This window comes from Notechis scutatus, chromosome 1 (genome assembly GCF_049901735.1).
Source record: "Notechis scutatus isolate UNSWTSFEM ecotype Mainland chromosome 1, rNotScu1.2, whole genome shotgun sequence".
In the NCBI taxonomy this organism is placed as follows: Eukaryota; Metazoa; Chordata; class Lepidosauria; order Squamata; family Elapidae; genus Notechis; species Notechis scutatus.
In genome coordinates, this window is record NC_142009.1 from 133,303,496 (window position 1) to 133,330,796 (window position 27,301).

The 27,301-nt window shown below is 37.3% G+C and overlaps 2 protein-coding genes across 2 annotated transcripts in view; one reads left to right on the forward strand and one right to left on the reverse strand.

Annotated features, from left to right (window-relative positions):
• The window catches only part of LOC148132997 (uncharacterized), a 14,087-nt gene extending 3,968 nt beyond the window's left edge, over positions 1-10,119 (forward strand). Inside the window, exon 2 of the mRNA XM_087954926.1 lies at positions 9,289-10,119. Within this exon, the coding sequence (XP_087811052.1) occupies positions 9,289-10,119 (831 nt within the window). The remainder of the gene's footprint in view (positions 1-9,288) is intronic.
• The window catches only part of MBOAT2 (membrane bound glycerophospholipid O-acyltransferase 2), a 110,814-nt gene that overhangs the window by 47,376 nt on the left and 36,137 nt on the right, over positions 1-27,301 (reverse strand). The window contains exons 2-3 of the mRNA XM_026674341.2: positions 16,231-16,376; positions 15,836-15,913 (exon numbers count right to left, since the gene is read on the reverse strand). Coding sequence (XP_026530126.1) covers positions 15,836-15,913; positions 16,231-16,376 — 224 coding nt within the window. The remainder of the gene's footprint in view (positions 1-15,835; positions 15,914-16,230; positions 16,377-27,301) is intronic.

Below are 27,301 nucleotides of genomic sequence, written 5' to 3' on the forward strand. Positions count from 1 at the left end.
AGCAAGTTTCCGGTGAACTTATTAGCCTGGCCATAAATCAGTTGACAGTATTGCTCGAGCTGAATGATGTAACTTAATTAGATAATGCTATGCAAAGAAAGTACCCCTTGCCTGTAACTCAGAGCTGTAACTTAACCGAGAAAAGCAGATCCATCAGCATGGATGCAAATGTCCAGTCTGGGCTTTATAAGATAAAGATCTATTTGCAAGGCAAGGAATGAGGAGAAACCAAGAATGAGAGCACTGAAGAATGCTGGTTTACTAGTAGGAAGTAAGTTTCCCACAAGGAAGGGGAGCCTTAGATAGCCTACAGAGTGTGTAACCTTCCCTAGAAAAGCTGACACTGCTTCTTCTCCACTGAGATTGCCCCCCACCAGCCCATATTAGCTGATTGTTTATTTTAACACTCGACAATCTCTCAAGTTCAGCATCTGAGTCCTTGTTTTCTCAATCAGCGGGTACCAGCATTGGGTCTGAGTCATTATTTTCAAGTGGCTGACAGCTTGTTGACTCCCATAATACAAGATGAGGGTCTGCCAGGATTTTTTCCACCATTAAAATCAATATCTCATCTTCCCTGATCCACTTCAAGTGTAGAAACTTTCTCTTCCAGTCCCCCCACTTTCCCCTTCAGGTTACACTTGGAGAAGGAATAGTCCGACTCCTCTTCAGGTTGAAAGGCAATAAATTACATGTCATCTGTGAGTCACAATCATGCTTCCTTTGCTGTTCCTGTTGCTTGAGAAGCTTTCTCTGCAAATTTCCTACCCAAATTTCTATACCAATCTTCCTAGTTAGTTTGCTGCTGCCTTTCTGGACAAGAACTAATCTGGAATGAAAGAAGATGGGAGGAAAAATGGGACAGAAAAAGAGGTGTTCCCCTGACCTCCTGAGTGGCCGGCCATTCATTCATTCATTCATTCGTTCGTTCGTTCATTCATTCACCTTGCAATCTGAAAACTGGTTCCATACTCTCTATGTGCTCTTGAGCTGCCTATTGATTAGTAGCAGCTAGCAAACAATCAGCAGTTACAGTCTGCAATCTCTCTTCTCCTTGGCTTTCCTTTCTATTCTGTCTCTTCTTTGCCACACTGTTTGGTGTCCCTGCAGTTCAGTCAATCTTTTCTCCCAAATATTTATTTCTTTTTACAACTGGCCTCTCAGAAGCAAAGAAGAAATGATTTCCATAAGGAGTTCAGCATTAAATCATAAACCAGGAGTTACAATCAACCAAGCTGAAAAAATGTGGTACCCTTATTGTCTCCCAAGCATGGCATCATGCTTTCAATAGGAACTGCATCAGAATATCCCTTGCTGTATATTGCTATATTCCACCTATATTCCACTGGAAGTAATGCAATAAGGTTCTATGAGAGTTTAACCACATACATTTGAGATCTTGAGAAATAACAGCAGCAAAAACAGAGCAATGACATAGTCTTTTGCATGCTGTGTGGCAAGACAGAGTTACCCTTTTCTTTTTCGCCATTTAAAGGGAAGAATGCTGTTTTGCCATACTGAGTTTTGCCATTCTGAGGCCCTTCTGTTGGTTCTGTACTCTCTGGGAACACAAAGCCACCAGCAAGTTGGTTAAAAGAAAAGAATGAAACCAAACCAACTTTTGAAAAGTAACAGACATTGCCCCCATAACCCCAAAATATAATTTTGTGGCTGATGAGGGCATCTTTGTCATAGCAGGGACCTGCCAGAGATTCTGCTCTCTAAAATAATTAATATGTATACATACGTGTGTGTGTGTGTGTGTGTGTGTGCGCGCGCGCGAGATCTTTCTAACTGTTATCTCAACTTTAGGGTGGGGCATCTCTAAGCAATAAACAGCTGGGAAGGTAAAGAAAATTTGACACATTAGAAAACAGCCCATTTTACTTGGGAAAGGCGGGGATATCATTGATGCATAGGAAAAATCAAATCATAGTAAATCCTGTGACATGAAGGTTAACTAACATCTTACAGAATAAACTTGTATAGACTAAATCCCACTTCAATAGTGATGCTACGGGGTCTCAGAGAACAATATATTTGTACAAATAGTTGTTTTGAATTCTCTCATTGAAAAAGGATCAGATGTCGTTCTATGTTTACACATGCGATGGACTCTTCATTCCATCCCAGCCTATTCTCATCTTTCATTTCCATGTGTTTCAAGATGTCTGCAATTTGGCCCCAGGATGGCAGCACATAAAACAGCTGGCTCATACTTTGAAAGCTTCTGTAACATTAAAGAAAGCAGCTAAACAGATCATTGGCTGTAACATAGGAAATGCAGAGAATGTACTTAGTACACTACCTCTAAATATACTTTCTGAAGGAACTGAATCAGTTAGTGCCATCAATATTAAAGTAGTTCTTCCTATTTTGTTTTAAAGATACGAACAGAATATAAACTCTTATCGTTACATTTTACTTCTCCTTGATGTCCTCTGGTCGACATTCTCTTTTTACATTTTAAGGACCATTTCATATTATCTGAACATCTTCAAACATTTTTCAGTTATTTATTTCTGGGTAAGGAAAAAGCATGGCCCTTAATCAAATATAATCATAATCTCCACATGAAAAATATTTCAGGTTACCTTGTAAAAAACCGGTTTTATTATTAGACATGAATTTTAAAGCAGTTTCCAAGCATTGCTGTCTTTTTGCAAGTTTGTTCAGTGTACGCTGTCACAAAATGCAACTGGGAAAAAAGAGGTGGGAAAAGAGAAAGGAGCCAAAAGAGAAAAAAAAAAAGAATGAACTCACATTCTCTTTGTGGGGGAAAAAGAATGGAAAAAAACTGATACATTTAGGAAATGCAGAGCCATTTCTGCAAATAAAGAGCATTTCATTATTACCTTTGGAAATGTTCTTCTTGGTTTTGTGAGGTGGCACAGAAGTCATTAATACTGTTTTGGTAATTTGAGCCAAACTTTCGTTTCCTGAACTCTTTTGAAGATGTGAAGCCAAAAATATAACAATAATGAGTAAAATAGGACAGGAGACAGTCCTATCAAGGATCACACTGCCTACCAGCAGTGGCTGAAACAAAACTAAATTCTGAACTGGAATTATTTCAGATTAGGAGATGTAGAGTTCAACAAGGGTGAGCTGGAATTATTTTTTATATCAATAATGCTACAATCATGCCACAGCTCTTAAAACAATTGCTTGAAAATATCACTGCAGTCTCAAATTAGTCAGTCTTCCAGGGAAGCATGGTGAACTGAATTTCTTTGCACAAACGTAGCTGTGTGGAAAATAGAAGCCACTGAATGAATCGGCTCCCCAGAATCCTTTCCTGATTAAGGAGAGGAGCTGGGATCACCCATAATACTTCATAGAGATACTCCTAAACAACAAGATCATAAAACAGTGGTTTCTAGAGGGTTTTAGAGCTGGGAGAATTGGCTTTGACCAAGCCACATTTCAAAGATACATTCATTGATTGATTTTTGGCTACTAAGAACCTTCAGAAGGATAAATTTTATTACATAGGGTGATTTCTTCCAATCCTCGGTGGAAGAGCATTCATTAAATTTCAGAACTTAAAGAAAAACTTTGTTATTTGGAAATAAGTAGCACAAAAGTAACTAGAACGTTAATTTTAGAAAGTTTTTTAAATGGATTACGGGGCCAGATTAACTGGACATAAGATTATGAAATAATTAGAATAATTCCTGTACTTTTAAAATCCTATTAAAAATGCATGAATATTTTGATTTTAAGTTAAACAATCTTTCTCTAGGAAAATGTTGCAGGTTAGAGAAAAACATGGTAATTTGAAAGCTACTTACTAGAGGAAGCCAGCAAAAATTTAAAATTATACAAAATAAGAGAAAACTATGCCATCTCTGGAAGAATTCAAGGATATTTATCAATAATTTACTCAGAACTTTCAGTTCAGATTGTCCTTTGAAAATGGATTCAAAAGAGGACATAGAAGAGAAAACAAGAGTAAATCAGGCTGTTTTGGATATGGATTTAAAATTGACAGGATACAGGAATGATATTGATAAAGATGCTCTACAGGCTTTACAAATGAAACTGATGGAAGTTTTATAGCTTAAAAGGACACACAAATAATGAGTCAGAAGAGTGACTTGGACAACTTTCTCACTTGGCACTTACAAAAGAGATGTGTTATACCCACAAAGGAGTTCCTGAGAAAAGATAATGGAAGAATGAAAAGAAATCAGCTTCTGGGACACTACTGTAAAAGAATAAATACCCAGACTTTTAAAAGTGAAAAGTAGATTTATAAAGTTAATTTTTTTTTAACCAAGGTTACAACATGTATGATTTTCTTTTCTTAGCAGCTTTGATTTTTTTTCAATACAACTGAATAATGAGGCTTTAAAGATTTGTTATTAGATAAGATACGGGAAGAGAATTTTTGTGTTATTTTTATTTTTATTATTATTTTTTAAACCTTTATTGAGATTTGAAACATTAAAATACAAATAAATCTAAAAAATAACTTTGTACAATTCTCCATCTTCTTTGACAGTACTAAAAAATCTTAACTATATTCGTACATTTCCATACATTTCTAATTAATCGCATACATATATATATTTATATCTTATTCTAATCGATATATGTCATATTCCTCCTATCTATCCATTTATACCTATTATCCCAAATTGAGTAATATTCCAAATCTTCCTTATTGTTTAATCCTATAGTGAGTTTGTCCATTTCTGCACAATCAAAAAAAATTGGATTACTAAACAATCTGTTGGTATAGTAGCCATTTTCCAAGATTGAGCGAGTGCAATTCTTGCTGCTGTGGTGATATGTAAAATCAAATATTTTATCTTTTTAGGATACTTTTTGTGTTATTTTTAGAAAAGGTGATAAACAACTGTATAGTACAGGTAGACTTCAACTTATGACCACAATGTGGATCAAAATTTCCATGGTTAAGCAAGGCAGTTGTTAAATGAGTTGCGCCCAATTTTATAGCCTTTTTTTGCCATGGTTCTTAAGTATATCACACAGTCGTTAAGCAAATCCAGCTTCCTCTATTGATTTTGCTTGTTGGGAGTCAGCTGGGAAGATCACAAATGATCACATGACCCCCTGGGATGCTGCAACCATCCTAAATGCATGCTGGTTCCCAAGCACCCACATTTTGATCACCTGACTGTGGAAGCTAAGTTAGTCTTGGGCTGACTAAAATCTTAGTCAATTAGTCAAGAAATGCATATAAAATATCAGCATTCAAATCTAAAATATTTTAAAAGGCAGGAATTAGCATAATGTCTAAACCAAATTTTAGAAAGTGTTATAGAAGTTGTATTTATGAACCACGGTGGCACAGTGGTTAGAGTGCAGTACTGAAGGCTACTTCTGCTGACTGCTGGCTGACTGCAAATTTGGCAATTTAAATCTCACCAGGCTCAAGGTTGACCCAGTCTTTGATTCTTCCGAGGTGGGTAAAATGAGGACTCAAATTGTTGGGGGCAATGTGCTGACTTTGTAAACCACTTAGAGAGAACTGTAAAGCACTGTAAAGCGGTATATAAATCTAAGTGCTAGTGCTATTTATTAAATGCCATGTTTTTATGTCATATTACACACATTTTACCTTTCTTCCCCAACTGAGATCTTCTAAAGATTCATGCTAGAGCAATTCTATTCCAGTACCATATTTGTAGGAACTGTATTAGCTGAATGACTCACACTTGTTTTGTTAAGCTAGCCCCAAGCATAATGTATCACGTAAAGCAATATTTTAAGAACTATTTACAACTTTTGTCTCAGCAAGTATCATGTGTCTCTAAACACATGAAGCCTTCTTAACAAAGATTATCTCAGTTAAGGAATCAATATTTCAAAGAAGTGTCAGGTCTGTTCATTACACACAGAGCAACTTTCACAAATAACTCTCAATTTTATTTCACAAACAACTTTGTATGCCATGATTAGTATGAACAGGAATGTAGGTTTCCACTTTTTCCCTAAATACCTTAATCCTGTCTATTTAGAGTCTGATTTAGCTCACAGAACCCTTGTTTAAAAAGCATACATATAACCTAGATTTCATTTGCAATCAAAAACATTTCACAGCACAAGTGATAAAAGCCACTATAGAAACTGAACTTAAGTAAGGGGGGAAAGCCACAAAAAATTATTTCTCGAGTTCTTATTTACTTGTCAAACTAAACCATTTACAAAAAACTGAATCCTAATATTTCCCTCAAATAATAATGGAACTTGTTCCACAAGACAAGAGACGAGATGGTTCCAGATGGTAGTCAATGCCACTTTGAAAGAGGGAGATGTTCCAACCATTTTGAAGAAGCATCTATTCTTCAAGAAGAAAGGTACAGATCCAACAGTACTAGACAACTACTCTTTCATCTCAAGCCTCCTTTTTTTTGGAGGAAGGTTGTTGAGAAAGAGTATAAGAGATAATAAAGGCTTATAAGTTTATCTGGACTTGCAATCTGGATTCAGATCTGTATATGAAACAGTAACTGCACCAATCACATTCATGATTGATGGTTGGAGAAGCCTGGATGACAGAAACACACTACTATGGTGCTGCTGAACCTCTCAACAGCCTTCATTTTTGCCAACCATAATATGTTCTAGAATGCCACCAAGGGCTGGGAATTGTATGGAATGCAGGGCTCATTCTTCTTCCCAATTCTGTTTAACATGACCAGGGATATGCTAGGAGGGTTACTGGTTCAAGGTCAAATACATTTGATATGCTAATGATATTCAATTGCACATCTCCACCCCAGGCCAAATAGGATATAAGGCAGTTAAAACCCAATGCCTGGAGACTGTCTGAATGAGGAGAAAGATTCAGATTCATCTCAAGCAAGATGGAAAGACTGCTGATTCAAAAGTCTTCAAGGGATTATCAATATTGATTTTTGATGGGGTTATACTTCTCAGGGAAAGCATGCTTGAAAGCTGGGGATCCGTTGGGGCAGATTCCTCCTTGAAGACAATCTTTTGTTTTGTGCTTTTGTCATTTCTTACATTGATTACAGTGAATTATTTTCTATGGAGTTCCACCTGGGACTACCCAAAAAATACAGCTAGTATAAAATCCCAAAAGCTGGAGGACAATGGTGGGTATTCTCCACGGAGGCTCTCCTCCTCTGGAACAACATACCTCATGAGGCAAAGGTAGCTCCATGGTCTTGCAGAAATCTATAAAGATCTGGTCTTTAAAACACAGCTTTGGGACTGATTACTCAAGGCACGTATGTCAGAGTGTTTTTATAACTGTTTTAATTTATAAATTAAATTTTAATTTTTGCTTTAGTTTATTGTATTACTGTTTTATTATAATTTGAATGTGTACTTTGTCTAGAGATTACCAAATCTGAGGCACTGGATAAATTTCATAAATAAAAATAAAATTCTTCTAGTCTTCCATCTACAGTCAAGTACTGGCTTAATTTTTTAATGTTTGGCATATCCTCTAAAACCAACTCATCTCACAATTCATTAGCTACTCTCTTTTTAAATTAGTCAAATAAAACCAGTTCATTACACTCCATTCCAAGCAAAAACATTGGAAATCAACAATAAATGTCCATACTTTCTAAGTGTAATTTCATCAGTAGATATTGCCATTCTGGCAGAGTCACCAAAGGCAGATGAACATTTAAGTAAAACATTGATATAACTATCCAGAACAGGATTATTTTCTAGATTTAGAATGGCCATTTGGAAGCTTTGTCAAAAGTCAAAGGATAAATCTCATCCAAGAATGATCTGGAAAAAAAAATCACAATTTTAAAGAATACATATAATTCAGTATTTTTGAATGATGAATACTTTGAATTTTTCTGGACATCTGATGTATTTATCAGACATGAAGAGACTGAAGTAACCAACAACACTAGACTAAACAACTGCCTTGATCTCATCTTCTGCAATAGTTTGAATTTAATTTACGGAATACAAACTAAAGAACCCTTTTCCAGTAGTGACCACAATATGATTGACTTTTGTCTCAACATACGTCCACACAAAAATCACCACAATGATGTAATCCCCAATTGTAACTTCAAAAAAGGCAACTATGATCTTATAGACAACGATCTCTCATCCCTTGATTGGCAATCTCTATTCACTGGATGCAATACTGTTGAAGACCATTACAACATATTTTTACTTGAAGTCAAAAGAGTCATCAAACTATATGTTCCAACAACAACTCCCAAAACAAAACAAAAAAGCAGATTACCCATATCAATAAGGAAACTTCAATCCAAAAAGAGATCACTCTGGCGGAAAAACAAATCTGGTCACGTTGCCAATTTCAAAAACCGATACAAAAATTTATGCCACCAGATAAAGACCGAATGCACCAATTATCACATTAAACAAGAGGAAAACCTTCTAAGCACCAATTCCACCCGTGCTTTTTACAATTTTGTAAACAACAAACTAAAAGACTCAAGGTCCATCCCTCCCTTGATAGGACCTGATGGTAAAGACTGCAACGACGACACCATTAAATCCAACATCTTTAACACATTCTTCGGCTCAGTATTTGTAAACAGCAATGGATCATGCCCAGTATTTCCTAGCCGTACCACAGATAACAACAATGATCTAATACATATCGATTTCACAGAAGACAATGTTGAAAAATCACTACGCAATCTAAAACCATCTCTATCTATTGGACCGGATGGAATATGTGCCTACTTCTTAAGAAAGCTATCCACTGCCATAGCCAAACCTCTAAGCATAATCTTTGAAAAATCTTTCAGAACCAGCTCCTTGCCTAACCTATGGTCACAAGCCACAGTCATCCCCATCTTCAAAAAGGGAGACCCAAGCCTAGTTGAAAATTACAGGCCAATCTCCTTATGCTGCGTCACCTGTAAAGTCATGGAATCAATTATTAACCAATCCATTATCCTCCACTTAGAGACAAACAACCTACTCTCCAATAAACAATTTGGTTTCAGAAAAAAACTATCCTGTAATCTGCAACTCTTACACTGCAAAAATATATGGACGACACAACTCGACCAGGGCAAAGCAATAGACGCAATCTACATAGACTTCTGTAAAGCCTTTGATTCAGTGGTACACGACAAACTACTCCTAAAAATAAAATCCTATGGTATCTCTGGACAACTGAATAACTGGATAGAAGCATTCCTGTCAAACAGACAACAAATGGTCAAAATCGGGAGCGTCCTATCTAATCCAGTACCTGTCAATAGTGGTGTCCCCCAGGGCAGTGTTCTAGGACCAACTCTCTTCATACTCTACATAAATGACCTCTGCGATCATATTAAGAGCAATTGCATTCTTTTCGCTGATGATGTAAAGCTGTTCAATACCACAGACAATACTGCTACCCTTCAAAAAGATCTCGACTATGTATCTGAATGGTCAAACAAATGGCAACTTCAAATCTCAACAAATAAATGCTCTGTCTTACATATTGGCAAAAAAAATCAGAAAATAAAATACAAGCTGAATAGTCAAGATCTTGTTGATGACCCAAGCTCTGTAAAGGACCTTGGAATACTCACCTCTAATGATCTAAGTGCTAGAGCCCACTGCAACTACATAGCCAAAAAGGCATTAAGAGTTGTTAACCTAATCCTACGTAGCTTTTTCTCTGGTAATATCACACTACTAACCAGAGCATACAAAACATTTGCTAGACCAATACTCGAATACAGTTCATCAGTCTGGAACCCTCATTACGTATCTGATATTAGCACAATTGAGAAAGTCCAGAAATATTTCACAAGGAGAGTTCTCCACTCTTCTACTCATTGTAGAATACCTTATGCCACCAGACTTGAAATTCTAGAACTAGAAAACCTTGAATTACGCCGTCTTCGGTCTGACTTAAGCATGGTATATAAAATCATACATTGCAATGTCCTACCTGTCAATGAATACTTCAGCTTCAACCATAACAACACAAGAGCACACAATAGATACAAACTCAAAGTAAACCGCACCAAACTTGATTGCAGGAAATACGACTTCAGCAACAGAGTGGTCAACGTCTGGAATACTCTACCCGACTCTGTAGTCTCTTCCCCAAACCCCAAAAACTTTAACCTTAGACTGTCTACTATTGACCTCACCCCCTTCCTAAGAGGTCTGTAGGGGGCGTGCATAAGCGCACCAACGTGCCTACCGTCCCTGTCCTATTGTTTCTCTTATTCTTTTATTTTTCTTATATGTACCCATTTCATGTATTCACAACTATGTATACGCTTATACTTATTATCTTGTAAACAATTGGCAAATCAAATAAATAAATAAATAAATAAATAAGTCACAATTGTGATAGACAGTACAACAATAAGTGGCAGCTGAGTCATCTGGTTGATTGCTTGAGTCAAATGGCTAATCCGAGCATTTACCCAATTCTGGCACAGGTTCACTCAATTCTTATATTATTAGAAGGTATTAGAGACCAGCTCAGCACTCAACAGCACAGCAAGAGGATCGGCTGCCACGCTCTAAGAACTTGAAGCACTTATGCCTCCCTTATAGGTAAAGTCTCACTGGAATTAATCACACTATCTTCAATCAGTCTGGGCTGGAAATAGTGTATTGAACATTATTGATTGGTAATATTTAATAAAGAGCCAGTTTGGTGTAGTGGTTACCAGGCTAGAAACTGAGAGGCTACAAGTTCTAGTGAGTCTCCTTAGGCACAAAGCCATCTGGGTGACTTTGGGCCACTCTCTCTAAGTCCTAACAAGAAGGGAATGGAAAGCAACTTCTGAAAAGCTTGCCAAGAAAAATGCAGAGACTAATCCAGGCAGTTGGTAGGAGTCATGACTAACTTGAAAGTGCATAGGCATGTAAAATTCTTGTCCATTTTGTATTGTAAAGGTGGGAGGATATTTGTTTCAGAATTGCACGTCTTTTTATCGGTGTGCAAAGAAATTCTCACATTTTTCATCTGCACATACAGTATGTATAATAAAAATACCAATCATGTAATTCCCTTTCAGAAGCAAAAAAAATAAAACTCAAAGAAATTTAAATCTAAGAAAGGAAGGGGAAGGGGAAGGGAAGGGAAGGGAAGGGAAGGGGAAGGGAAGAAATTCTAATTTATACCAACACCACTTACTACACAGAGTCTCTCATTATCAGTCTAACCTTCCATATCACACTGTCTTCCAGCATGTTTGCACAGGCCTTCATGCACTGCCTTTTGTTCTTTAAACATTTCTCTCTCTCTCTTTTTTTTTTTTTTTTTTGAGGTTTCATCAACTGATCCAATCAAAACTTTCTAGTGTTTTTCTTCCTCTCAACCCATTCATTCTTCAATGTATTTGCAATTTTATCCTCAATTATTTATGCTATATGACCAAACCACCTCAAATAATTTTTTCATACTAGTCACTCACTTATTTAGTACTCTTTCATTCAATACCTATTCTTTGTAGAACCACCCTCTTCTTCATTCGCTACACAAATTTCATTAAATTCCCAACATATTTTTTTGTTTGTCCTTATGTAATTAATCATCAACGAAAGTGACAGACCACATACCCATTACTTCCTGTCAGTGGTTGCATGTCTTATTATTTCTTCACCCAGTCCCCGTTTTTAGTAAACATTCCATTAAAGATAAAGATTTCCCCTGTCCAGTCATGTCCGAATTTAGGGGTTGGTGCTGTTTCTTAGCAACCAGCATTGTCCAAAGACATTTCTGCGGTCATGTGGGCAGCATGACTATATGCTGAACTGCACGAAATGCTGTTACCCTCCCGCCAAAGTGGTACCTATTAACCTACTTGCATTTGCATGCTTTCAAACTGTTAGGTGGGCAGGAGCTGGAGCAAGTAACAGTCACCCCATCCCATGCCACTCTGATCTTGAACCCAGGCTATCAGCTCTGCAGCTGATAAGCTCAACATCTTTAACCACTGAACCATTGCCTCTCCAAATATTCCATTAACAACATATAAAATTTCATCTAGTTTTTTTCTTTTTGCAGATAATGTATATTTTCTAGTCATTCACTCACTTTTTGCTCTTGTTTTTTAATTTTCAAATTCACATATCTCATTGCCTTACACTTTCTATCCAATGTTTTCTGCAAATCACTTGGTTATCAGTCAATCACATGGCATCATTTGTATTTAAAATAGATGGGACATTTTCATATTTTCCACTTGTGTAACTACACTTTTCTGTCACTCTGTAATATGACACCTTTTCATTGTTTTCCAAAAGGCTTCTACATCCTATTTCTTTGCCTAGTTTTCTTCTGTTGGGAGAATAATCTATCTTGTAATATTTTTCATGCAAGACCTGAACACACATTTTTATCATTTACTCTCTCCATTCCAAAATTCAGTTTTCTATGGATCTGGTGATCACCATAGAGATTTTCCGATACCGATTTTCACCACTCATCATGACTGGTTTTCTAGTTTTTCACATACAGAAATACTTTTTAGTGAGACATAGAAGGTAGAATATAGTGTATCAGCCTCAGCCACACCCAAATCATACAGAGCATTACTCTGCTGCTAAGACAGCAATGGTCAGTTTTAACACAACCAAAGTCCAGGTTACCCCAAGCATGCTCACATGCATGCAAGCTAGAATGTCTAATCTGGAGACCATCTTGCAAGCCAAAACACTGGCCCACATCCCACCAACTAGAGCATGTATTGACACACTCAGTGTATCTATCTCCCATTGTTTTAAGTTTATATTTATTCTTCTTGTATGCTGGTGCTGGCTGAAGGTCATAAAGTACATTGGTTCAATTTAGACGCTAAGAACCTGTTTCAGCACTGTCAATTTATTTTTTAAAAAATCTGAAACAAGATAGATAGGGCAGCTCAACTGAAAAGAATATTTGAACAAGGTAAAATATAAATTACTAAGCTTGTTATATTTAATAATGCAATCATCTCCCAAGGAAATGTTGAATAATTTGCTCTAGCCAATTATACAAACAACCTGAAATTATATTTCCTTTCATTTTAACATTTTATTAGTTTATAGAATAGAATAAAAATACAAAATCAAATAGTAGGACACAGAGGGGAGGGGAAGCGGAAAAGAGAAGTGAAGAAGAGAGAGGAAAAGAGAGTTGACTTCCGACTCCTCTGTTGCAGTAGAATAAAGCAACATCAAACCTCAACTTTTTACTTTTCCGTAATAGTATAAACTAGCTATTTCTATAGTGGCAAATCAATCTAATCAGTAAAACCCAAAATTTCAAAGTTTCATTTTTTTCCACCTCAAGCACAAAGTCCAGAAGCGGTCTTATAGTAGAACTGAAATTATATTTCCAATTTGATCTTATTTTCTTCTATGCAGGTTTTTGTATAGTAACCAACTTTTCAAAAATAGATACCTCTACTACTATCAAATACCTGCCATCCCAGATTCTCAATAAGTGGATAAAAAATACCAAATCCACATTAAACATCTGGCTGACTCTGTAACCAACCGTAACAATAACAGCAGCAGCTATAACAATGCATTAAAGTTTTTATTCATGAAGCCTAACTCTCAAAGACTTTGAGCAGCTCCCATCAATCAAATGAAGAAATTAGAATAAAATCAATAAAAGATGGCAAGGGCAATGAAGTGAGGGGTCTGACTCTCCCTTGCCAACGGAGAATGGATGAAGATCCAGGTCTTGTCTGCTCTTCTGAACTACAGCAGAGGGAGAGCCATCCAGAGGCAGCATCGTTCCAAAGAACAGGTAATACTACAGAGAAGGGGTGCTTCTGGGGCCCTGACCAATAGCCCTGTTTAATCAAAGAAGCCCAGACAGCACCAACCCTACAGGATTGAAATGGCTAGCCAGATACTATGTGAGATAGGTAGTCGCTCAAGCAACCAGGCTCTAGGCCATGTAAGGTTTTATAGGTAACACCCAGCACCTTGAATCACACCCAAAGGCAAACTGGTAACCAGTGCAGTGTTATATGGGCACACTAAGCCATGCCCATTATTTTCATGCTGTCGCACTCTGGACCAGTTGAAGCTTCCAGATGGTCTTCAGGGACAGCCCCCCATAAAGAGCATTGCAGTAGTCAAGCCTCAAGAGTCTAGAAAAAGACACAACTGGCACACCAATTCTGCACAGCCCTTCCTAGCCAGGAAAATGTGCCTCAGGAAAATGTGCCTCAGAATTGCTTATAACAGCTTTTCAGAACCAACATAGCTTACATTCAAGAGTACTGCAGGAGGCAAAAACCTACATATTACAATACCAATTCATGTAGAAACATGATGCTAAATACAATGTTGATTTTGTACTATGCTTAATTGGTACTTATAATAATTGAGGTTATTATAACCAGTAATTCTACTACCATAATTACAAGAATACACCAAAAAAATCACTATATTTTTTTCTGCTACATAAGTTCTATATGCTAACACTGGAGCGCTGAACTTCTTAATTTGAGAATAAAGCTGAACATGCATGAATATTGTCAGTACTTTTACCAAAGGCCACAAATTCCCCATCAGATGCTTTCCAAATATATTGGGATTAACATTCTTTTAATACCAGCCCAGAATAACTGAGGAATTTCAGGAGGTGAAGTCTTATTGTATCCAGAACAAAAAAAAGGCAAAAATCTAGAGAAGACTCTTCTGACCTTTAACAGCCCATAAAATTTTAATTTTTTAAACCATTGTTTACAGTTTCACTAGTCAATGAAGGACTGGCTTCCCAAGTGAGTCTCTGTTGCACAATTAATTTTTAACACAATTCACAAAAATATCACATTTTTACGCCAAGATGGGAGTAAAATGTATACATGGGCCAGGTTCAATATTTTCTTTTTTTATATATAAATTTTTATTTTTTTGGAAAAATACTTTATTAGTTTACCTTTAAAAGAACAACATAACTACAAATTATGTACAACAAAAAGACAAATAGGCCTTGGCACAGGCCAAGAGGAGAGAGAAGGAAAGCCTAAGAGAGGGAAAGGGAAGAGTAAAGGGAGGGGAAGGATAGAGTAGGGAAAACAGTTAAAATAAAACCATATTTTGTGACTGTCTGTAAGATATTTTTCAACTTACTATGTTAACTGTATCACATAGGTTTGAATGTGGCACATTCTATGGCACAACTACAGACCTCCATCCGGTTTAACATCTATACCTCAAGAAGATTCATATTTTTGAGAACTAAAGCTTACAAATGCAATTGTGATTTGCCTTGATTTGTGTTTTATCAGACACATAATAAACATACATTGCTCACAATAATGCATATTATAGTAATTCAAATTAAGAAGAACAAGGGAGCAATATGCAGCATGTATTATGCAACTGGCAATGAAGAGACAACCAGAAGATTCCCAGACTTAAATCAAATCATGCCATTTATGCTTATTCATGGATATAAATACTGTGCCTTTTTCTTTCTTTAAAACTAATGAATGAAAACTCAAATTTCTTTACAATCACAATTGTCACAGATTTTTGTACTTAGATGGAATAAGAATGTGGGAGTCAGAGCTGATGATGAAGCAATGAAAACATGTCAGCAACTCAGGACAAAGAATTACAGCATCCCTCCAGGGTTTCTGTCTGCAAACAGTAGGTGTGATAAGTTTCTGCCACTTTAGACAGCAGACAAGGTAGGCGATACACAAGGTGGGCGATAAACAAGGTACTTGAGGGTGAGTCTAGGCACTGAAAGTGATTCTAAAATACTCACAAGACAATGTATATTAAAGATATGGAATGCACTAAGATGGGACGTGTTTACTTCATAACATCTATAACATTTCACCTAAAATCCCATTCACACCTGTAAATTGTATCACCCTTTATACTTCACTTAAGGATATATGAATGGCTCAATACTCACTTGTGCATATTTTCCACTCCTATAATGATCATGATATAGTATGAAATTCCACTTTGTATAACAAAATGTAAGGCATACCTAGGAAGGAAATATTATGATAATGTCTTATTAATCCAAGTACCAATTCAGTTTTAAGTAATAGAGAGAAATAAAACACTGCCCGATCTGCTCCTTTGTTGATAAACTGTTATCTATTAGAATTAAATTAGAATTTCAGAGACATGGAAATTATTCTAAAGCCATTTTCACCCATTGTATCCAAGTTTAATAAATGGGTCCTGTCGCAATCCCTTTCTTTTGAGAATATACTAACTGATGTTTCTAGAATAAAATCCAGCACTCTAATATTAACTCTAGGAAATAAAAGCACTGAAATGAAAAATTGAGCTACTTACCATCCAAAGCAAAAAAGTGCAAGATAAAGGCCCAATAGTGTGGCAACAACATGCCTTATGAACGGACTAGTTTTGCTTGAATGAAGGTAAGTTCGAAACCACAGAGCAGCCAGCAAGGCAAAAAGTTGGCACACTACAAAGTTGACCTGTGGAGAAGAGACAATGATTATTAAAAACATTATAATTCATATAATTATGTGTTGAGTTTGATTTTCTGTTTATGTTAACAAAAAGAACAGTGGCAAACTTTTAAAAAATCAGACTTAATAGTCATAGGAATTGTTGAGGAAACTGGTCGGATGCCAAGTAATCATTTCATCAACAATATGAGCAACAAACAATAATTAAAGCACTTTATCAACTACAAATACAAAAAGTTAACTATTAACTAACATCATGATTTTTATTGAATTATATTTAAATATATAGGGCAGGGGTGTCAAACTCAAGGAAACACTCATTAGATCTGGCCTGTAGGGCCTGTCTGGAAACAGCAAAGAAGCGGCCCGCAGTGCCTCTGCTAACAAAAACTGAGCCCGGTACCCCATTTTTGACCATGACAACCCTCTGCCAGTGAAAACCCGAGTTCCACGTTCATTGGCAGTGGGCTATCAAAAAAAAACTTTAAAAAAAAGGAGAAATGTTTCCCCTTTTGTATTTGAGCATGCAAGAAGGGACAGGAAAGGAGAAAGGGAAAGAGGAAAGGCAAAGAAAAAGAAGTGAAGATGGAAAGAGAACAAGGAAGGAAAAATAAAGAAAGAGGGGAAGAGGAAAAGAGAATGAAGAGAGGAAGGAAGGAAGGAAGGAAGGAAGGAAGGAAGGAAGGAAGGAAGGAAGGAAGGAAGGAAGGAAGGAAGGAAGGAAGGAAGGAAGGAAGGAAGGAAGGAAAATTGTAATGAGAATGAAGGAGGGTCTCAGGGAAGTCCTGCCTTAGTACCTGGCCACCACAGGTGCCCCTAACATGAGTTCCGTGTCATGCCCACCATGGCAACGGCCACTCCCCCTGGCCCTCTGAAGTCAAACACAACCCTGATGTGGCACTCAATTAAACAGAGTTTGACACCCCGGTATAGGGTGAAACTCATGTAAGAAAAGACCTGTTGGTGGTGTGTAAGAACTGTATTGCCTGATATTTTTCATTGAACTAAGATGGGGAAAAAATGTTATAGTTATAAATTAAGTACAGTGTAGGTAAATACCTGACTCATTTCTGTGTCTGTATAGTGCATTATTTATAGCTGTACAGGTAGTCATCAACTTAAAATCACATTTGAGACTGAAATTCCATCACTAAGCGATGTGGTTGTTAAGTGACCCTTTTTGCCACAGTCGTTAAGTGAATCATACAGTTGTTAAGAGGATCCAGCTTCCCCCATTGACTTTGCTTGTTAGAAGCCACCTAGGAAGGTGGCGAATGTCAATCATGTGACCCTGGGACGCTGCAATTGTCGTATATGCATGCTGGTTGCCAAGCACCGAAATTCTGATCACGTGACTGTGGGGAAACTACGACAGTCAAAAGTGGAAGAGCTGTTCATAATCACTTTTTTCAGCATTGCAACTTCAAATGGTCATTAAGCAAATTGTCATAAGTCGAGGACTATCGGTAAACATCATATCATATTTCCCAGGATAAAAAAGGAAACTGTGGAGCACAGGAACATATATGCAGCACACGGTAGAGCTAATCAATCAAAGGAAACAGATGCAAACGACTCCCTTCCTCCAAAATGTGGATTTCTTTTATCTATTTTATTGTGTTATTATCCTATAGCATTATGAAGAATCAGGAGGACAATGAGAAGAACTTATTGAAATCTACTGTATTTATCTGTTGTTTCAAGCAGGGTTGGGATTGGGGTTTTAACTCACACTTTCACAATAAAAGTTCTGGTAAATAGGATTTTTTTTCTTATATGATTATTGGTTTTTTAGCTTTGTTGAATTTGATTTAAGTTTTAACTGTTAATTAGTGTAGATAGCCAGGCGTTTTGTGAGTTGTGTAATTTCTAAATACAGGTAGTCTTTGACTTAGGACCATATTTTAGTGACTATTAGAAGTATAACAACATTGAAAAAAGTGACTGATGGCCGTGTTTCAAACTTATAACTGTAAGTCACATGATCAGAATTTGGGCATTTGGCAGTCTGCAGACTGCAGTATCCTGGGCTCATGTGATCACCATTTGTAACCTTCCCAGCCAGCTTCCAAAAAGCAAAGTCAATGAGGAAGGCTGGTTTGCTTAATGACCACATGATTCACTTATCTACTGCAGTGATTCACTTAATAACAATGACAAAACTGATCATCAAATTGGGTGTGGCTTCATTTAACAACTGAACACTACGCAAACTAAAACCATCTCTATCTATTGGTCCTGATGGATTATGTGCATACTTCTTAAAAAAGCTTTCCACTGCCATAGCCGAACCACTAAGCACAATCTACGAGATATCTTTCAGCACTTTCCCCGACCTATGGTCATTAGCCACGGTCATTCCTATCTTCAAAAAGGGAGACCCCAGCCTAGTTGAAAATTACAGACCAATCTCATTATGTTGTGTCACCTGCAAAGTCATGGAATCAATCGTCAACCAATCCATTACCCTCCACTTACAGATAAACAAACAACTCTCTAACAAACAGTTTCGTTTCAGGAAAAATTTGTCCTGTAATCTACAACTCCTACACTGCAAAAACATTTGGACTACACAACTCGACCAGGGTAAAGCAATAGATGCAATTTACATAGACTTCTGCAAAGCCTTTGATTCACTGGTACACGACAAACTACTGTTAAAACTAAGCTCTTACGGCACTTCTGGATCACTGCACAAATGGATAGCTACATTCCTGTCAAACAGGCAACAAGTAGTCAAAATAAGGAGTGCCCTATCAAACCCAGCACCAGTTAACAGCAGTGTCCCCCAAGGCAGAGTTCTAGGACCCTCTCTCTTTCTAATTTACATAAATTACCTTTGCGATCATATTAAAAGCAACTGCGTCCTCTTCGCTGATGATGTAAAACTATTTAATACCACTGACAATACTGCTGCCCTACAAAGCAACTTTGAATGGTTGAACAATTGGCAACTTCAAATCTCAACCAACCAATGCTCTGTCTTACACATTGGCAACAAAAACCAGAACACTAAATACAAACTGGGAGGATATGACCTCCTAGATGACCCTCACTCTGTCAAAGACCTAGGAGTATTCATTTCAAAAGACCTAAGCTCCAGAGCTCACTGTAACAGCATTGCCAAAAAGGCATTAAGAGTTGTTAACCTAATTTTGCAAAGCTTTTTCTCCGGTAACATTGAACTGCAAACCAGGGCATACAAAACCTTTGCCAGACCAATTCTTGAATACAGCTCATCTACATGGAATCCACACTGTATAATGGACATTAATACAATTGAATGAGTCCAGAGGTATTTCACGAGAAGAGTACTTCACTCCTCAGTTCACAATAGAATACCTTATGCCACCAGGCTTGAAATTTTGGACCTAGACAACGTAAAATGATGCCACCTACGGTCTGACCTAAGCTTAGTACACAAAATTGTCTGCTACAACATCCTACCTTTCAATGACTACTTCAGCTTCAACCACAATAACACACGGGCAAACAATAGATACAAACTCAAAGTAAACTGCTCCAAACTCAATTGCAGAAAATACGACTTCAGCAACAGAGTGGTCAATGCCTGGATCTCACTACCTGACTCTATTGTTACATCCTGAAATCCCCAAAACTTTAACCTTAAACTGGACCTCACTCGATTCCTAAGAGGTCTGTAAGGGGCATGCATAAGCGCACCAGCATGCCTACCATCCCTGTCCTACTGTTCCCATTTATTTGTACTCATTTATTATGTAAATACTGATATCCATTTATACTTAGATGTTTATGTTATGTTCATACTTATACTTGTTTTCTCATACATGCTTGACAAACAAACAAACAAACATAAATAAATAAATGAATAAATAAATAAATAAATAAATAAATAAAAACTGCCTTCTTAGCAAAGGAAATTCTGGTCCTAGTTATAATCATAAATCAAGGTCCACCTGTTGCTAATTTATCACTATCCCCAATTTAAAAAAGGAAGTGTGAACAAAGGAATCATAAGAAGGCCCACCCAAGATGGCAACTAGGCCTGAGGGAAAAGCTATTTGAAGAATACTGTCCGAGCCTTGAGCATATACAAAATAACACCAGAACACTGTTTCAGTGCAGAATTGATATTGGCACTTCTTTATAAGGGCAAGAGTGGGGACAGAATGAAGGAATGGCTTTAACTACTCGTTGTTCTCCAACAGATATTGTGCCAAGCCAGGCTCCAAAGTTAGAAACAAGCTCAGTCACAGAGGAAATATCCTTGGATAGAGAGGTAGAAGAAAAAGAATTTGGATCCAAATCCCATTTCATCCCCCCCCCCCCGCCCCGGCCATTAATGTTATTTCGGTAAGCTAGTTATATCTATTTGCAATTCTCAAGTATATCCACAAAACAAGTTTCATCCTCTCTCAGATCTCTGCAGAGCTATAAAGTAATTTTAGACATTTCCCCTTTTCTTTTGAAGTGTTTGTTTAACATGTAAATAGAGCAAATTAGGCTGCGATTCTCAAAAGAATCAGGGTAGATCCATAGTCACCTTTGGCACAGCATGGTAGAAGATTTGCCAAGGCTTAAGAATCTGTGTACTGAATGGAATATTTCCCAGAGATTTCTACCCGAGCCATTTTTCTTATGTCTAGCTACAGAAAATAAGGAAAGCTGTTCAGCATCCCAACACCATTTCACTTGGTTGCACCACTGCAGCATCTGAACAATCTTATGTCTAGAATGCGTGGCCATTAAACTATTTAAGACACAATGCTTCTTACTGTGTCTTCTTTACAGAAATATCCAGGGTGGGGGTGGCATGGGAAGGGAATCAAATTCCCTACTTTCCAAACTCAGGAAGGCTTTTGAAACAGTTCTTGCAAAGCTTGAAATACTAAGGCTGGCTCAACCTCACTGTAGTGATGTAAGCTACTATTCAAAGACACTGCAACGTACAAGAGACCCAGTGAATTCTTAAAGAGAATCCACATTAAAACTAAGAAGCCCAAATTCTCTAGTGATCAAAACTAAGAATAGGCTCTCGATTTGTAAAATATACCATGCATTAGATTATACTACAGCTAATAAACTTCATCTCACCCGACGTACAACCAATAAAGTTTAGCTTTATATAAAAGCAAAGAATGATTTAGAAAGCCTATGATAAACCTGGGGTCATGGCTTTACAAAATTAAATGACTGTTTCAAATTTCCATTTACACTTTTTTTTACAGCATCACCAGGCCATACAAAAATATATATTATTTGTTCTAATAAACACAAGAAAAGCTCAAACATTTCTTAGACTCATGATCATTTGTAGTTGCCTACAATTAATCCTTCTCTAGGAGAATTTAAGCACTCCCCCCCATTTCTTTGACATAAAATAGTCCTCAATACAGCATATTGTGTCTGTGTGCATGTGTGTTTCATATCAGTGAAAAATGCAAAGAGCAAAGATGAAAGCCTATAGAAGAGGCAAAAATCCCATTAAGTGCACTAAATAATGCATCTGGAAGACCAGTGAAACTGCAAGAAAATATTACTTGAGAATTAGACTTCCCAAAACTAAGTGCCAATAAAAGGAGTATTGTACTAAAAGTTGATACCTTTTCTAAAAGGGGATCTTTTCATTATGTCTTTTACTATCAGCTATGTCAAATCCTCTTCCCTTCCTTTGTCTTTGACAAGCTCCCCAAGATTCACTCTGCAATGCAAGTGGGGAACTTGTAACTTTCCAGGTATTGCTAAACTACAATTTTCAGAATCCTTCCTTACGGATGTGTTTTTCAATAACATTTAGGTCACAGGTTCTTCACTCAACTCTCACCTAAAAACATTTCTCACTCTGCTTTCACTTTATGCTTTTACTTTAAAACACCTTGTGATCTAAGAATTTGCTGGTCCTTAAGGCTCTGAAATTCACTGTAAGGCAACATTTCCCTTTTTAAAAAAGAAAGATACTTGAGTATATCCTGACACTTCACCCACTGTTTGTTCATTACTTCATCAGATGACTCTAGGGGACTGGAATCAATCACTTTAGTGCAGGGGTGTCCAACCTTGGCAACTTTAAGACTTGCGGACTTCAACTCCCAGAATTCCTCAGCCAGCTTTGCTGGCTGAGGAATTCTGGGAGTTGAAGTCCACAAGTCTTAAAGTTGCCAAGGTTGGACACCCCTGCTTTAGTGCCTTCCAAACTCTGAGACCTTCCCTTTATGGCCAATTAGGTTTAGGAAGCAGAAGCTTCTGGAACTTTCAAATAATTATCCTCTCCTATGCCCTCCAGGATCTACAGGTCCTGTTTCTATATCAGTCCAAAAAGTAGAAGATCTGTAGAGGAGGAACAGGAAGAGGTGCAGGATGAAGCAGGAAAGAGGCCCTTTGTTATTTGATTATGCAACAACCCCCTCCCCAGTGTCCATCAACTGTTTTAGCCTAGTTTTGAAGAGGGGGGCTGGAAGACCTATGCAAGGACACTAAGGTAGGTTCAACAGAAGCCTCAACCCAAGTTAAGTGCTCTTTCAAAAGAGCAATTTTCCATCTTTCAAAGTAACCAGAAAACAGTTGATAGATGTTGTATATTGGGATCTACCAGTTTAGCCCTATCTCAAAACTTGCCTCCTGGTCACTCCCAACTCAGTTAAGAAAGTGATTGGTGGATGTTTTCCACTTGCTAATGACATTTGTGTAAGGGGACGTTTCATGAAGCCAGGGTGGGATTTGGCAGTTCGCCAAACCAGCCATAACGTTAGCTATGGGTCCGCCCGAACCTGGGCGAACCTGTAGCAGCCCACCACTGAAGTCGAAGACTACTTGTACTAACTTAGACCAAAGCGAATGCTGAAAAAGAGATAGCAAAGATGATTTTGATTATTTAAAAAAAATAACAGTAGAATTGGGGCAGAGAGCCAACTCAGATAACCATCTAAAATAATCACACATGTAATAATAGACTGTAGACATCATTAAAAACTATGAAACTTCATTACAAATTTCTATTTGAAACATATTTCTATTGAAATATTTGAGGGAAAAATAATATAATTAGAAGAAGAAAATATAAATGTTAATTAACAGGTTAAGGAAATTGTGTGTGTGTGTGTGTGTGTGTGTGTGTGTGTAACATTTCATCAAACATTCTTTGTTCTGAGTTACTTCCCTAGCAGATGATATAAATTATGCCTAACAAATATTCAGGATTATGAATTATAATTTTTTTTAATTCTATCAAATTACTCAGCTTGTTTAATTTTGTTTCTGTAATTGCTTTGCTGCTATCCTGCTTATGTATTTGAAGGTACCGAAACCAATTAAAGTATGGAATAGGACTGTGAAGCAAGAGACTGGAAAGATCTTAATTTTTCCTGTTAATAATAAAGGCTTATATTCTAAACAAATTACTGACTTCCCATTGACTTACCAAATATTTTAAGATCTCGTGAAAATTGCTTAATTTTGTGTGTATCAACCCCAATATGGAGTCATGCCTCTTCCATAGATGTGAAGAAAATATTATAAACCTTTCTGAAATCCATTTTAAGCAGCTAGCACGACAGTGAAATCTGAGATTTAGAACTGCTAAATCATCTCATTCTTTTGAATTCTGCAAGTTCCTAAATGTAATAGTTGGCCTTTTATTACACCATATATAATTTAGTACTTCAGTGAATACCTTATTTTCAATAAAGATTAAAGTCTCTAAAATAGAATATCTATTTTAATAAAATATTCATTTTTCCCACTCCAATTCTGAACCAAGACAGGTTTAATTTCTTCCATCTACAAATATATGTTTGTGCTGCCAGGCTGATGAATGAACATTTTTGAAGAGATCTTTGTTCCTTTTTGTCAAGAAAAACTCATAATTATTTGACCTTTAATATTAAAGCCTATTAGTTGATACAAGACACCAACCATATTGTTATATATTCCATCAGCATGTTTAAGGAGACTGTAGGTTGACCAATTTGTTAGTACAATATCATTAGCAAATAGTTCCAATTCATGTTCTTGTGCAGTTAATTTCACTGATGGAATTTTATTTTCTGATGGAATTTTATTTTCTTGACATATTTGAATTGCCAATCATTCTAATGATTGTAAAAAATAAATAGGGAGAGACAGGACACCCTTGTCTTATTCCCTTTAATACAGTGCACTAGCTGTATACCCGTGCTTTGCTATGAAACTAGCTTAGTTTTTAGGGAGGAAAATAAGGGGAAAAAATTGTGCCTCTGCCTACCACATCCATCAGTATTCATCTGGCTAGCATCCTGTCAGTGTGTGAGAGAGTTGAGGGCTGTTTGGAAACTGAAGCAGTATTTACTGTGTGAGCAAGGAGACAGCAAGGAGCCTGGGCGTGGCTTAGCTCAACTGTTGTGTACTAAAGCTGCTTGGTGCTGTGTAACTAAAACTGAAACTGAAACTCCTCTCTTCTGCTTGTGTTTTACATTTGGACTAGATCTGTTTTCAGGTGGGGAGGGGGAGTAGAACTCCTTAGCATCAGAGTGTGTTAATAATAATATATGAAATATTAATGCTCTGATGGTCATTTCGAAAAATCCTTTCTTACTTTTTGTCCTTTATAAATATTCCATATCCATGTAAAAAAAATAAGGCCATGGCCTCCTTGCTTGCTTTTTTGGAGGGGGGAGGTGGGGTTAGGGAGGAGAGATAAGCGAAAAATTGCAAATGAGTTTTTAGGGCAATTTTTAGATGGTATCAAATTTTAAGCTGGTACAGTTTTCTGCTGATTGAAGGACTAATGCATAGCACATTATCTTAATTCTCTCACTGAAAATAAAGGAACATTAAATCCCTGTGGTCATCATTAAAAGTACCCCATTAAAGTATATAAACCTATAATATATGAAATACATAACATAAACATATACTTAGAAAGCCTTCTTAAATACCATTTTATAATCAGGTAGCAACAGCTAAGAGGGACTTCTTATTAGTAAAAATTTGCCTTTATATTAATCAAGGGCATCCAGAAGGGAGTTTCTGATGCAAATGAATTTCCAAGCCAAAAAATACAGGAGGAAACATTCTATTACAGTGGTGGCTAACCATTTTTGGCTCCTGTGCCAAAAATTGTGGGTGCAGTTGCACGCTCACGTCACATGCCAGCACCCAGAAGGCAATGCGCACCCCCCTGCGCCCTACGTATGTGTGCACAATCCCTACCCACCCAGCCACACACCCTCGGCCACCTCCTTACCTGCACTGCGCCTCACAGCTGATTTTCTGCCTGTTTGAGGGCTTTTTCGACCTCCCAGAGGCTTCAGGAAGGCTTCTGCAGGCTTTGCAGGCCGAAAACTAGCCCTGTTTTGTCACTTCCTGTATTTTCGGAAAAACAGAAAGTGATGATACGGGCCTAGTTTTCATCCTGCAAAGCCTGCAGAAGCCTGCAGAAGCCTTCCACAAGCCTTTGGGAGGCTGAAAAAGGCCTCAAACCAGCTGAAAATCAGCTGTGAGGACCATGTATGCGCAGTGAGGTAAGTCTGCCTGCAGCTTGCGTGCCGGCACAAATGGCTCTGCATGCCATCTGTGACACGTGTGCCATAGGTTCGCCATCACGGTTCTATTAGATACTTTTAATGCAAGCTATTATGGTTTTCAGTGTCTCTTAGAACTGAAGTAAGCAGTGGACTATAAAGCACTCATAACTACTACACTAACTTTTTAAAAAAATTAAAAGACACACAAAAGAAATAACCTTGAATTATTTTAAATCTCACTGAAAGAATTTAAAAGTATTCTTAATTTTCTCCCTGAAATTAAAGGGATACAAAGAACCTGTAGGCAGAGGATTGTTTTTTAAAAAAATCCTGACATTTCATTTCTAAAATGAATGGATAAGAAGATAACAATAACTAGTTGGACAAGAAATGGCATTTGAACACATTTGATTCACCAACTTTGACCTAGCAAATTCTCAAAGGAAAAAGGTTAATGTTTACAGAGAAAAACAGATATTTTTCCTCTGTTTCTGGTTAAGAGGAGACGGTCCCAGTTTTTCTTTAAGATAACCTACAACATAATGTTGTATGAATTGACATCTTCACTTAAGATGTTAGCTATTAATTCATTGTTCATATATGTCAATTTTAATTCAATTTCCTTTTCATGGAACTTTATTTCATACTTGTAAAGAAACTTATATCCCAATAACCCTGTGAACAATACTGTTGACAGTACAGTATATAGATTTTGGGTCACCCATAGCAAGTAAGCCACAGACATAGACTAAATATGATCTATTTAGGAGTAGGAAATTTAGCATCAGGACAATGAATGTATCAGTGTATCATGAGCTCAAGGAGGCCAGAGAAAGAATATGCTGCAGCTCGGGCATTTCTTGGCACATCACAGCTCTGGGACTGCAAGAAGTTACAGCCACTCCAGCAGTGCAGCACAAAAAACCACAGGAGCCAACACAAAACCACCACACCACAGGAAGACCCAACAGTGCGGCACAAAGAAACCATGTCCCAGGAAGTGCAATGGGGTTACTTGGTGCACTGTGGTTCTCTGTCTGCTAGAACACTGAGCTACAACAGTGTCAATCCCAGCCCAGCCTAGGCCAGCAATGCAGTGAAAAGGGGCTACTTGGTGCACTGGGAAGCCATAACCCCACCCCAGCCTAGTCCCAGCAGCCACAGTCACCCTACACTCCGAGGCCTCTGCCACCCTGCACTCTGCCACCCCAACTGACCTACAAAGGTTATAAATACAAGGATTGGTTGTAAAGTTATCTTTTCATTACATCGTAACTATGAACATTCTCTAAAATGAGACAAACACTAAATGAGGAGTACCTGAAAGTGCCTCATTGAATGCTGTCTATAATTCTAAACTCTGTAATTATTGAATCCAATTCTTGTGTGACACTTCTCAAATAAGATTTAAATGGAGCTTCAAAGTTTTGCAAATTACTGGCAAAAGTA